General features: G+C 40.7%; 1 protein-coding gene across 1 annotated transcript in view; it reads left to right on the plus strand.

Moving 5' to 3' along the window:
* The window catches only part of TG (thyroglobulin), a 151,761-nt gene that overhangs the window by 115,236 nt on the left and 21,976 nt on the right, over positions 1–14,549 (plus strand). The window contains exons 42-43 of the mRNA XM_048286926.1: positions 4,542–4,706; positions 5,467–5,634. Coding sequence (XP_048142883.1) covers positions 4,542–4,706; positions 5,467–5,634 — 333 coding nt within the window. The remainder of the gene's footprint in view (positions 1–4,541; positions 4,707–5,466; positions 5,635–14,549) is intronic.

A 14,549-nucleotide genomic window follows, 5' to 3' on the forward strand; every position in this document is an offset into this window, starting at 1 on the left:
TGGGTTCACTCTGGCTGGACATCAGGTGCCCACTAAACCTGCTCTGTCACTGCCCTCCTCAGCTGGCAGGGGAGGGAAAATATAATGAAATTCTCATGGGTCAAGATAAGTACAGGGGGAGATCACCCACTGGTTACCATCATAGACAAAACAGGGAAGTTAGTTTAATTTAATTTAATTTAATTTAATTAGTTTCATTTATTACCAGTTAAACAGAGGAGAATAATGAGAAGTAAACTATTACTATGACTCTCTGTAATTTTCCACTCTCACTCTTCCTCCCAACACTACAATTACTTCATTTAGGCTCCCTCACTACCAAAACTTGGTCACACAAACCAAGCACAGGTCCATATATTCTTCTTTATCATCTCATCAGAATAGCAGCAAGAGCTTGTGGAGGAAGAATTGGGATGGTCAGGATAGCACCAATGAAAATCTGTTGAGCTATGATGTCCCAAAAGAGAAGTCTGCAAGAGGCACCAGCCCCAGTTCAGCTGGTCACAGCCTGATATCAAAGTGAGACTTCACCGTCACATAAAACTGATTCATCAGCTTCTCACCATTGTCAGCTGCTACATTTCCTAGTACCTGAATTTCTACTGTGTAGCTGAACCTCTAATATTGAAAAGAGAAATTAAGAAATGCTAACAATGCCCCTGCTCCCTGAACTAAATAGTACTGAAGGCTTTGCTTCCCATTTTCAATGCCATCATTTGTTGCAGCAGGTGTATTGCTCAACACTGTAAAGTTCCTCCTATTCCTACAAATTTCGGAGGGCAGTGTAACAATGCTGCTGTGGATTGTGTAACACAGTTGCAACTGCTTCTTCTTAGCAGTTCAGTACTGAACACTTTCGACTGGGTTGTTGTCAAAAATGTCATCAGAACTTCCTCTGTTGACAGTGGGTCCATCTGTGAGGACAGCTAAAACAAGAAGTGTGTGTGGCTTCAGTTCCCTGTAAATCCCTTCTAAACGATGCTGAGACAGGAAATTCCCAGTGATGACAAGGTGGCTAATGACTAATTTTATTGTGAATGTAATTTTTTTAGAGGTTTGCTTTAAAAAAAAACTCTGCAGGAATATCTGAAGATTTCACTTGTTAGTTTTAAATGTGAATTTTTTAGTTTTTGTGTTCATAGGTACAGGAGAATTCCTGGTGAATTAAAAAACAGAGGACTAGCAAAAAGAACACAGTGTTTGTTATTCTTGAGCTGATCTCATTATTTTTGGTTTTCTGATTCATGATTCTGTCATGTTGATGGTAATATGGGTATCATGTAATGGAAATAAACAGGCCCTCCACTATTTCTGCTTCTGCCTAAATAGTCCTATTTTTTAAAACACGCAAGTCCTCTATTACTGGTTGCTGGGACTGATCCCACAAATAAATTATATTTTTATAGGAAAATAAGGAAATGCTCAGTGTAGCTCTGTTATTCTCTGTGTCCTGAGCCAGCCTCTAACGTGGATTCAGTGTTTAGGGAAGATTTCTGTTTAATGTGAAAACTGCAGGCTCAAAAAAGAAAGAAAATTATTTCAGGGCAATGCCAGCTTCTGTTCTCACTTATTTGTTCCTGAGGGGGTTTTTTGGCAATGATGAAGAAACAACGACCCTGAATTTTGATGTGAATTTGAAAAGCAGAGAACTGGTACAATTTGGCTTGCATAACTTCTTCCCTAAGAGGAGCCATGTTTTTAAAGTCTGAAACATATTTTGGAAGCACCTGGGAAGGAAGCATAATGGTATTGTTTTCAAATATTGCTTTAATGATGCCTTGTGTTTCTCTATCACCTGCTTCCAGTCCTAGTAAAAATTAAACATGATTAAAAGTTGTAGATACCACATGTCTTTCAAACCCCAAAGATTTGGTCTCTTTCAAACCCCAAATGCCAGACTTGCTTCCTGAGTATGAGTGTTACCAAAAAAAACAAACTGAGGAAGTGGCTGTTAACATGGAAAATGGAAGAAACGTACAGAATAAAGAGCACATAAACCTGTTGTAACTGCTCACAGAAAGAAGAGAAAATATCCACAGCCAGCGTAAGGCTCCATCAAGCTCTACTCCCCTCAGAAATGTATTTGCAGAAGTTTGGGGTTTTTCTTTTACTTGTCGAGCTTCGACCATATCTACTACTAGCCCATATGCATCCCATGCTGTGACATGAAGATTTGCCTGCCCAGGCTTTTACTTCTGCCCCCATGGTAGAGAATTTGTGGGACACTTCTATCCAGAACCTTTTGTACTCTCTGTTTTACTCAGTACATGACCTCGGGGCAATCTTTCAGGTTGTAGATATCTGAGACAGGGAAACTTGGCACAGCTTTTAAAATCTCTGGGAGGAGATGTATTCAAAATCAAGCACACACCAGGATGTTTTTCTTGGTCCCAGTGAATTTTTGGATTCCATGTATCATCTGATTTCAGTATTCTTTCCCTACCAAACCTGGCCTTTTAATAGGGCAACTTCAGAATTTCCACAGAAACTTACACTTTCAAAATTTGTGAAACTTTTGGTGTTGTGGAAACTGAAGTCCTTTAATTTTTTATGATTTTATTTTGTTTTGTTTTAAATGAATGCCATTTGGAGCTACTGGACACTTGATAAAGCATGCTGGTCACGTTCAGATCTTATGTGGAAGAATATGTTTGCCAGATTAGTGGGTAAATATTGTGCAATCCTGGATTTAAATTCTCTGCTATATTGAGGGGGCTCATAATTCCTTACTCCAAATGAAATGCAAGGAAACTACTCTTCTGAGGGAAGCTGACGTGTTGTGTTATCCATTTTCCAGTCTCCCTCATCATAGCTCTGACAAACCTGCTCTTCCAAAGGCCAGGTTAAAATACATGGTTCTCATTCCGTGCACTGGGGACCCACCCACAGACAAGATACTCTCATCAAAGATATTTTTCTTTCTCTCTCATGACCAGCTGAGTCAGTGCACCTAGTCAGCAGCTGGCAAATATCGTGCCTTACAAACACAAAATAGGCCACTGCAAATCCCATGAGAGGATAAAGCCCATTGCTCACTCGAGTTCTCATCTAAACTGAGTGCAGAAGTGAGGAATAAGACAAAGTGGTGTTTATTTCTTCTTCTTTAGTTCTTCCACCCTCTTAATACTGAAGATGGCTCTTCTAATAGCCTACATTAAAGAAATAGGCTTTTCCTTTGCTTATCTGCAACCATCTGCATCTCAATCATTAAGCTAATAACAGCGCTTATTTTCCAGATCCGTTAAAAAGTAAGAGAAACCTTTCAGGAAGGTAGCACTGGAAATTTGACATGCAGTGAACTAAAAAAACTGTCTCTATGCCCAAACAATAACCTCTTTCTCACTATTTTTTGGAAACCAATTTCTCCAGTTGTGAGCAATGGTATCCTATTAGTATCAATGGCTCTGCTTTTTTGAAACATAAAAAATGTCCTGGGTGCTGGCCAGGGCTGCACAGAGTTCCGCGGGCTCAGAGGTTTGAGACAATTTCAATTTAAGGATTTGCTGTTGTTTTCTGTTTCTTTTTAACTTGCTTTTGCAGACTTGTAGTTATGCTTTGAGCAAATTCAGTAAGAAGTTAATCAGTTCAATAGATCAGGATCTTTCATGTCATGCATCTAGGGTGTGGGGTTTTTAGAGGACAGAAGCTAATCTTAGCAGCTGTTACAGTACACTGATGCAAATGTTTGGAAATTAGTCATTTGAACCATGTCAGAGCTATTCCAGCCTTTCTGTTCTAGGTCAGATCTTATCAGATTTAAGCTAATTTATCTGCATTTTCAACAGGTAGTTTTCTTGTTTACTCAAAAATGTTGTGCCATCCTTTCTTGTTAAGAACATTTTCTATGTTGGCATAGCTATAGGAAAAATGTGAAGAGTCTGGGGTAGAGACTCGACTGTAGCCTGTGCTCTGGTTTTGATCTTCATGCTCTGGTTGATCTTCTGCAGTTTCTTTTAATCTTTTGTTCCTCCTTCCTCCATTCATAGCACTTCCAAACTCTCACTGCTCCTTGTGTTAGCTATCTTCAGTTTCTAGCCAAAAGTAATTTACACTCAGTGTGAATACCTAGTGCTCATTTGTCCTTGAACCAGCATTGTCCCAAGGTAGAAATAGCTCTTCTTTATGGACATCATGCCTGCTCTCAGTCCTTGTTTATCAGAGCTATGATAAAACTCTGCTTGGTCTCCTCTTATAAGATGGGCTCTCCATTCCCTCATGTGTCTCACAGCACCTTCTTTATATCTGCTTCCGTCTCAGTGTTTCTCCTTCCAGCAAAGTTTTCAGAAAGATTTTTGATTTGGTTAGGGACATAATGTAGACACATCTCAGAGCTTTTCCAAAATAACCATGGCAGAGCTGGAAACAGCCAAACCAGCCCTTCACACCTTTGCTTTGATCTTTAGAACTTGCTTATTTTGATTTAAAAGCCAGTGTTTTACCTTCTGCAGCTGGACAGATTTTGCTTCTCATCTTTTTTCACCAGGGGACCAAGTGTTCTGACAACCTATGTTGACTGATACTGTGCGTTTTTTTTTTTCTAGGGAGGCTCAGCTTTTTCTCCATCATCCATAATTACTACAAGGAGAGCACAGACCCAAGCAGCAGCCCTGGCTGAAGATGTGGGATGCCCTTCATCCACAAGTGAGGAAATTGTAGTCTGCCTTCGCCAGTTGCCTGCTCGTGTCCTCAATGATGCACAGACTAAGGTACAACATAGCAAAACATATGCCATTGGCAAGAGATCAAAAAGTTTCTATTCATACAAAGCTGTGAGAAAGCTTAAAAAAATAATTTACTCTGAATCCTTGTGAAAGAGGAACTGGACTATTTTTGGTGGAGGGAAGTTGTTGTCCATGACATCCAGCTCTGAGCTATGAATACTCACAGTTTGATTCTGCTTTAGACTAAATTCCTTTTACACTTCTTTTATCATGTCTTCTAAAATAAATCTAAATATAGTTTTTTGTGTTCCTTCAGTTGCCTCTTGTCTGCCCCTGGGTGTTACCCTAGAGGAGAGACAAATGTCTGTAGCTTTACTAACAGAATTTATGCAGAAAACTAAGCAGGGTGGGATGTCAGTGTTCTGTATTTGAAGTGGGAGGCTTGTGAAAGCTGCAGTATAAATAATTCTAGAGATGGATCCTTTACTCACAAATTAAAACACCCACTGGCAATAAATTTTCTTATGAGGACCAGCACAGAGTCAATCCCTCGTTTAAAATAACATTTTTATGACTATAAGACCATCATTTCTCTTGGCCTCTTCAGCTCATTTCACCCACTGAGATTGTCAGCAAAATCATTGTTTCCTGCCAATGATGAGTTTGCATTTATAGTACTTGGTAACTTGTTCACTTGAAGGGTATCAGATCAGTTGAACTAAGCATAAATAAAATAGTATTGAAAGGGTAAGCTAAATTAACTGCACAATTCTTGCCTTTTTTTTTTTTTTTTTTGCCAACATAGCTGCTAGCTATAAGTGGCCCATTCCAGTACTGGGGTCCAGTGATGGATGGAATTTACCTCCAGGAATCTTTGGCTAAGGCCCTGCAGCGCCCTCAGCTTCAGAAAGTAGATCTGCTCATTGGAAGTGCTCAGCAAGATGGGCTTATCAGCAGAGCCAAGGCAATTAAGGTGGGAACACACTCCCTGTTAATGAGCTGATGGTTATCACTGTGATTACGGTGATGACAATAATCATATGCAGCCTGGAGAGATGCTTTTTGACTCTACAAGTTGTGAACTATGTTCCATGGAAATATGCAAATACATTGTCCTTCTCCAGCCAGTCATAGTCAGGATGATTAATGGCATAATAATATTTGTTGATTAACATTTCTGTGGCATATATGAAAAGGTAAGAGATCAGAAGTGATTTAGCATTTATGTTTTACTGTCTTTAAAATCCTATTTATATTTCAATCTCAGTAGTATCTCACAAAGAAGAAAGCAACTTGATTATGCGTTTCTTCACTACACAGCAGGATTAAGTCAGCATTTTGGGGTTTTTTTAGCAACCTGTTTCCTCTGTTGCCTCCTAGAAGTATATTTTCTTGTAAAGATGATTCTGAATATGGACTAGCTGTAACAAAGAACAGCACTGGCCTGATGTGTGGTCTAAGGTTTCCAGACATAAACTGGTGAAACCAAAAAGAATTGCATCCATGCTGTACTGTCTGTTGCTATCTTGCAAAAACTGCGGATTTCATCTCTTAGAAGGCAGTGAAAGGTCAGTCCCAGCTTCTCTCTGCTGGTAGTAATAGCACATAGACCAATTTAATTCAGAATTAATGGCCCACCTAAATTAAGTTCATATTACTTGTTTATTCTCTATCAGAACTTTCCTGCTCTTATTTCATGTATTTTTCTCTTTTGGAATCAACTGCAAGAGAAAGTCATAGGAAAAAGGCACAGAAGATACAGTGTGATGCTGGAGGCCTGCAGATAATGATCCAAACCCTATGAGAGGTTTGGAGGTGTAACCTCAGTGACCTCATTACAAGTCCTGTGATGAAGACTAGGAAGTGAAATTATTTCCTTTACCACTGTTTCTGCATATTACAATTGTCTGCAAAATTGAGATGAAATTCCATGATGTATTAAAAATTTTGCAACAAATCATGGTGGTGGTGAAAGGCACAAGTGCTAAATCCCAGCACCATCAGATTGAAATGAAAAGATAAAACATTTGCAACTGAGAGTTCCACAGAAAAAATGTTGCCTGTCCAAAAATAAAATATGAAATATCTTTTTTTTAAAAGGCTTGCAGAAAATAAGATTGGAAGGGAACTCAGTATGCTGGTGCAACTCAACTGTAAAAAGGGTCATATCTACTGATGATTCTTTTTAATGCACATTTTCCTTTATTTCTCTTCTCCTGTGGCTTCAGGTTTTTAGGACTTGAGGGAATATGAATGCTTTGACCACTCTGCATTCCTGTCTGGGTTGTTTTCTTAAAGACCTGCTGTAAGGTTAAAGTTTCCTGATTTCTCCCTTGTTAACATGGTTAGGGCATTAATTGCTGGGAAATGGTAATGCTCCTTCCATCACTGAGCTATTTAAGAACGTGCATTCTCCAGGCCCTCAGCAGTGTTTCCAGGTGCTGGCCACGACCATGTATGGTTGCAGTCAGTCTGATGATGAAGTCCTGAATAAGTCACAGATGTATTTAGCTGCAGGGACAGAAACTAGTGCAGATGGTGTTTGTTACCTGGAAGTCTGTGCCCCATTTCCTCTGTTACAAGTATCGTAAGAGATCTTTAACTTGTGCTAAATGTCCCCTCCCCACAATAGACTTTAAAGAAGGATTTGAGACAACCCACACCATACCCCACCCATCTACATTATTAATTTTAAGGGTTCCTTTGAGGTAAATCTGACTGGCACCTCTCTAGGAATACTGAAATCTGGTTTTACTGGTACACTAAGGAGTGTGGAAAGGCTTAGCTGGTGGACAGAGCACTGAACTGCACCTGGGGAACCAAGGCATTACTAGTTTGCCATTGACTACAACCAAAGTATTTATCTGTTCTAAAAAGAGGGAACCAAACCTCCCTGGGGTGAAAATCCCCCTATGGTTGTGTTCCTGCTCTGCAGAGAGAAGAACCATGCATGTATTTCAGTAGACAAACACAGCTAAAAGGTGCTCTGGCAATTTCCATCTTCTTTAGGATGACTGATTTCAGTGTAGACAGTGCAAAGAGTGAGGGGTAAAAGCATTTACCCCTCTGACTTGCTCCACTGGTTTCTCAGGAAATTCAGTCAAGGACTTGCTCTACTAACCCTAATCCCTGTTAATACTGATCCTGTAAATGATAAGGAGACACTTTTAGCCATTTGGATGTAAGCAAGCTTGAGACATGATGCAAATCTTATCATCTTAGACTGGAGCTGCATTCAAATTTTAGAAACTCTTTGCACTCTTCAGAGAGAAGTGAGAGTGAAACCTCCAGATCAGAAAGTGGAAAATCCAGCTGGCACCATGTTGTTCTGTGGGATCCTACTGGCATTTGGTTGTGCTGGGTGTCTCTGTACTCCCACCGCAACGCTGCGCTTGTCCTTATTAAGGTCTTTGCTATTAAAAATGAAAGAGAAAGACAGAAGGCACCACTTATGTGCTAGCAAAACATTTATGTTCAATTTGCTTACAGTTAAAGGCTGAGGTCTCTCAGTGATGTTTGCAGCAGAGAATATGCCAATGAAATGTCCATTTTATGGCATTCACTGAAATGCTTATTCATGTGAACTGAGACAGATTCATCACTTCCTGGAGCACTTCCTACTCATCCCCAGTGCAGCCATCAGATGGTTGAAACTAAGTGAGAAACAAAGCAGAGTTTGTTAAGGGAATGGCAAGTGGTAGTATAATGCATTATTTTGTGACATATGGAGTGGTTAAGCCTGAACCCATTTACTGCAATTCCCATGGCAGATCTTCAGGGAATATTAGCTTTGAGCAGTCATAGATTAGGGCAGCTGAGCAGAAACTTCTAAAAACGTTGATTTCAATTCCCAACTGGACAAAATTTTATCCCTGTCCTTTATGTGATGCTCAGGTGGGAGGACCTAATGGCATTACATTTATGGATTCATTCATGCTGCTTTATGTCTGTGTTTATCTGTATATGCATGTAGGTCAGTATAGCCCAGGCTGTATCCTCCATATGTTAAATGCCTACTATGGAATCTCCACTTTGCAAGGATTTAGTTGAAAGACTGAGGTTGTACTTCATGTGTTTTCTTTCTTTTTCTTTCCCTCCTTAGTACAATCTAGTGGGGTGCAGAACTCAAATCCAGGACATAGGGGAGTGTGTAGATAGAAATCTAGTTTATTTTCCTCATGTAAGCAAATGGATCTGTGCAGGACAGAATTTCCATCCTGCACTATATTACAGTCAATTTATTTATGGAAAAAGGTATTCAGCAATATACAACAGGTGGCAGATATGTGTATATTTATTGTAATGACCAGGGGAGAAGTGTTCTCCTAAATGCCATCAGTGAGGAGAATGGGCTGAAATCAACTATTTGCTCCATATTGAAACTAGTTGGAATTCCTGGAAGACTCTGCTAGTGGCTGGCAGATCTTTCACCATCTTTTGTGACAGTGTTTGTCAAAAGCCATTTAAGGCCTGAGATCTGTACATACACAGTTAGTTAGTTAGTGTTATCACTATTTCAGTTTGTCAGAAAAGTACATTTTTCCCCTTAGAAGATGTAAATATTTGGTCTACCTACTGCTACAATCTCTTTTTAAGTAAAACACTGGGCCAGATTCACTCATATGCTCTATAAGCTATCCTGTAGCAAAAAGAACAGTAAGCATTATTTAACTCAATATTTAGTCAATGTTTATGATGTTTTTGAATCATCAGAAGAGTAGAAAGGGATGCACCTGCTGCCTTTAATTATTTTCTTACATTCTTTCTTAGAAAACCCCATTGTGATTCTGAGGTCAATTCCTAATGCCTCTTTAAAGGGTAGCAAAATGTAAATTATTTTACATAATGTGCAGCTGTTTCTATTAATCTGGTAGCAGCTGTTGTATCTACTGTGGTTTGAAAATTGTTCCCTGGTCATGTATTTTCTAATGGGAACATATGTTGGACATGGAAAATCGGTCGAACTGAATCTGTTTCTGGGAAGTTAAAATATTTTGTCTTTTTAATGTTTAATGAATTTCATTTTCAACATACTGCTTTGGTTTTGGCTATCATGTTTAAGTCAGATGTTTAAGTTATACTGTAGCCAAAGCAACACTTGAGAAATGGACTCAGGTTGTGCTATTTTAGTGCTGTTTGAGGGCTGAAAAGTCTCACCATCTCTTACAAGTGCTAGTTCTGTTTATCATCCATCTCTGCCTGCTGAGTCCTCTTTCATCTGACTCAACATGTCTTGGGGGCCCCACAGTGTTACAAATTATTGCTGAGAAAACTCTGAAAATTGCAGAGTTTTTGGGCCATTTTGAAGACCACAGAAACCAGTACATAGGCACAGTGAATCAAAGAACAGAATCATAGAATACGTTGAGTTGGAAGGGACCCTTCAAGATCATTAAGTCCAACTTGTGTCCCTGACACCCCAAGAATCCCACAACATGCTTGAGAGCATTGTCCAAAGCCTTCTTGAAATCTGTCAGGCTTGGTGCTGTGACCACTTCCCTGGGGAGCCTGTTCCAGTGTCCAACCACTCTCTGGGTGAAAAACCTTTTGTTGACATTTAAACATTAACCTTCCCTGACACAACTTCAGGACCCATTCCCTTGGGTCCTGTCACGGGTGATGAGAGTGAAGAGATCAGTGACCGCCCCTCCACTTCCACTCACAGGGAGCTGCAACTGCAATGAGGTCTCCCCTCAGTCTCCTCTTCTCCAGGTGGAACAGACCAAGTGACCTCAGCTGCTCGTCATACAGCTTCTCCTCCAGACTCTTCACCATCCTTGTAATCCTTTGAATGGTCTCTAAAAGCTTAATGTCTTTTTTTATTATATTGTGGTACCCAAAACTGCACAAAGTTCTTGAGATGAGGCTGTCCCAGCACAGAGCAGAGCGGGACAATCCCCTCCCTTGCCTGGCTGGAGATGCTGTGCTGATTTAGTAGCATCAGCAAACTTCCTTTGAGTTTTGTGTCCAGGTCATTAATGAAGATGCTGAAAAGAACTGGGCCAAGGATGGAGCCCTGTGGAACCCCACTAGTGACCAATCACCAGCCTGATGTCACCCCATTCCATATACCCCTTGGTGCCCCACTCATGAGTCAGTTGCTCACCAGTCATGTATCACAGTTATTCAGGTGAAAGCTGGACATTTTTTTTTGGAAGAATTGTGTGAGAGATAGTGTCAAAAGCTTTATTGAAACCCAAAGAGATTACATCCACTGGCTTCCCCAGACCAACTAGGTGGGTTACCTTGTCATAAAAGGACATGAGATTTGATAAACAGAACTTTCCCCTCATGAAGCTGTGCTGGCTGAGACCAATGACTGCACTTTCTTTCAGGTGATTTTCAATACCTCTCAGAATAATCTTCTCCATTACTTTACTAGGTACTGAAGTGAGACTGACAGGCCTGTAGTCTGTGGGGTCCTCCTTCTTGCCCTTGTTGAAAATCAGGACAATGTTCAACAGCTTCCAGTCAGCTGGGACCTCTCTGGATTCCCAAGACTGCTCAAAAATCATAAAGAGAGGCTTTGGAATGGCATCAGCCAGCTGGCTGATGAGAATTTTGATGAGAATTCTCAGCTGAATCCCATCTGGCCCCATAGATTTGTAGGGATCCAGCTGGAGCACGAGATCCTATTGAATGAGGGCTTTGGTGGATCGATGCCACGTTCTTTCCACAGGGTCCCTCGTGGAGACACTTAGGCAGCACTGTGCCAGCACCCACACGTGCACATAACCTCACCTTCGCAGGTGGTCGCGAACAGCCGCTCACACACACAGTGCACGAACCGGAGACAGAGAGGCGAGAGGGGTTCTCTGCGTGCAATTCCGAGGTGTTTAATGGCAACACACCTGAAGGAAACAGAGGCAAAAAGAACCCAGAACTGAACACCTGTGCTGGTTTTATCCCGAAAACTCCCAAAGGCGGGCAGAGTATCCAGAACCAATAGTCTGAGGGCTAGAGGGCAGAGGAAAGGTTGAGTGACATAACAGGGGCCAATGGGAAAAGGGATAGGAGGGGGGAGAGCACCAGTGACCAGGAGAGTCTTGACAAAGGGAGAACTTTCTGGCACAGTATTGTAGGGTAACTTGGGGGGTATGAAGTGGACTTAGCCACTGTAACAAGATCCCACACAATTTCAGAGTTAACTGGGAGTTGATCTTTCTCACAGTCATGGTCTTCTAGCTCAGGGCACTGAGATCCCCTTGGTCCATCGGCTGTGTTGAAACAGGGACAAAGAACATATTAAACATCTCTGCCTTGTCCATGTCCCTGTGTATGAGGTGACCATCTTTATTCTGTAAAGGGTTGATACTATTTCTACACTGCCTTTTGCCATTAATATGTTTGAAAAAACTCTTTTTATTGCCCTCACATTTCTGGCAGCTTCACCTCCACTTGAGCTTTGGCCTAATGAATTCTCTCCCTTCAGTGGCAAGCAGCATTTCTGTATTCTTCCCATGTCACCTGACCTTGTTTCCACTGGGCGTACACCTTCCTTTTTTGCCTTATTTCCAAGAGAAGATCCCTGTCCAGCCAAGCCAGCCTCCTGCCTCTTCTCCTTGACTTCTGACATTAAATACCTAAGGCTGACCACACTAAGTCAGCTCAAAGGACTGTTTAGCACAAAATGTTGTTTCCAGCAGTGGTTAAAATAGGCTGCTTGTAAGAATAGAGTAAGCGAATCTGACACTGCTGGTAAGTGCTCTCCAAACCTCTAGCACCTTGCAGGTCAGGGACTTCCTATACTGAATTATCTTCCTGTATTTAAAAACTATCTTTTTTTTCTTTTTTTTAAAATTCAAAAACTCGTCCATGAAACTTCATCTTCACCAATTTTTGGCATCCACAAAACCATGTGGCAGGGAGTTCCTCAGCTTAACCATGTGTTGTTGTACAATGATCCATCTCCTTCTCTGTGATTTTCAACCATAACTTCGATTTGATACTTGACCATGGATGAGACAGCGATGGATCAGTTCCTATGTTACATAATCAATACCATAAGGTTTTTTCACTTTATTTCTCTCTGGTTTAAGTATCCATGACAGATGTAGAATAAGGTAACATATAACTTTTAAAAAGCCAACAAAATGAAAGTATTGCATGAAAGTTGCTTGTTCAGGTTGATTTATACACAAGAGATTGGGCTTTGCACTGCCACAGAAAAGCATCTTTTCTTACCCACAACTGCTAGCCCCAGTCTCCAAATGAGAGATTCTTAGCTAGATAAAACAATGCTTCTGCTGGTTAGTAGGAAGCTGAACTGATGTGTTCTGAAGCTGTGATGGAAAAATTACTTTTGAATTCAGTGAACTTGCAGTCAGGTCTTCAGTGATCATTTCTATTTCCTGCAGAAGAATATACGTGTCCTTGATGGTTTTCAGCTGAATGATTCTGCAGGCAAGAGTGCTGTGCAGTTTCATATGTGGCATTTGTGCACATGAAGTGATGTGTCAGGAGTGAGCTCTCCATCTTTTTCGATGTACAGCTGTGTTACTAAAGCTGGCACCCCATGACTCTTTCACATTGCATGGGCCAAAATCTAGCAAAAGAAGAATCTGTTACAAATGCAAGGAAAATTGCCAAGATCTTCCTGGACCTTGGTATACTTGGTAGAGTTTTGAAATCCCTTAAAGTCACTTAATCAAAATGCACAGAGCATTAGTATTCTAAGGACAAACCTCATCCTCAGCACATGGGAACTTATTTTCCATCTTTCATTTCTGTGAATCTACTGAAAAGTTATTATTCCATCTGTACTTTCTGTATAGGGTTGTGGAAAGACCTTCTAGCAGCATGATGAAAACCAGCTGTGGGCCATCAAAATAATATATTAAGTAAAGCATCTACAGTAACTAAACTGGGCAGACACTGGCCTAGTTTGCATCAGACTGACTGCCCAGAATCATAGAGGTGGTTTGGTAGACCTTTTTCTCTGGAATTCTTATCCAAGTTTCAACCAATATGGACCTCTGTAGAAAGGACTTGATGCACAGGAAAGTTCAGGGTTGATATTTCTTTTTGTGAAGTTGTTCTGTTTCTGAAATTGATATAAATTTTTTAAAATGGTGAAAAGCTTGAATTGATAACATAAAAAACTTCCTCAAAGAAAGATGTGTTGAAAAATTCCAGCAGTCTTTAGCTTTGGTAAAAATATGTTTGGATACACAGTTTGGCATAGAATGTGGTCCCTGTGACGTGGGCACTTTGCTCTGGGGAACATACCTTTATGTTAGGAAAGGTTTCAGACCACAGATCTCAGGGAAAGGGCATTTCACTCTGTTGGTTTCTCTGAAAGGCCCTAAGGGTTATGAAGTTTGAAGATCATGGCTGTTCCCTGCACTGGGATTTGCAGGAATGGAATTTCTCTTCCAGGTCTAAGGCAGATGTTATTCCAGAAAGGACCTAAACACAGAACTTTAGAGCAGCCATGTTTCTTTGTAGGTGTTCCCAGAAGAGGCAGAGTGACATAGCTGTGAAATGGCCTATACATGTTTGCTTTCTGGAGTTTTTAAAGTAAAAGATCAGTATCTCCCTCTCTCTCTTCTAGTTTTCCTTCAGGGAGACCATCAGAAAGACAGAGTAGGACACACATGCAGTGGAGGACTTTCCCTTGGAACTACTGTGAGAGCCAGCAGGATTTCTGTTCTGTTAGAGGTCCATTGGCACAGCTTGGTACCTATGATTTGGACTTACTAGATCAGGGTTTCTGTCCTATAGTATGTCCAGAGGAAGAATATTTCTGGTTGGTGACTGTTTTGGGAAAGCAAAAGTAGGACTGTCCCTTACTCAATCCCCTAGGAATCAGAGATCACAGCAGAGGACTTGTTCCAGCAGAGGGAGATCTGAGCCTACATTGTTCCACTAAAAAATTTATCTTTTGGT

The sequence above is a fragment of the Corvus hawaiiensis genome, chromosome 26, assembly GCF_020740725.1.
Source record: "Corvus hawaiiensis isolate bCorHaw1 chromosome 26, bCorHaw1.pri.cur, whole genome shotgun sequence".
Lineage (NCBI taxonomy): Eukaryota > Metazoa > Chordata > Aves > Passeriformes > Corvidae > Corvus > Corvus hawaiiensis.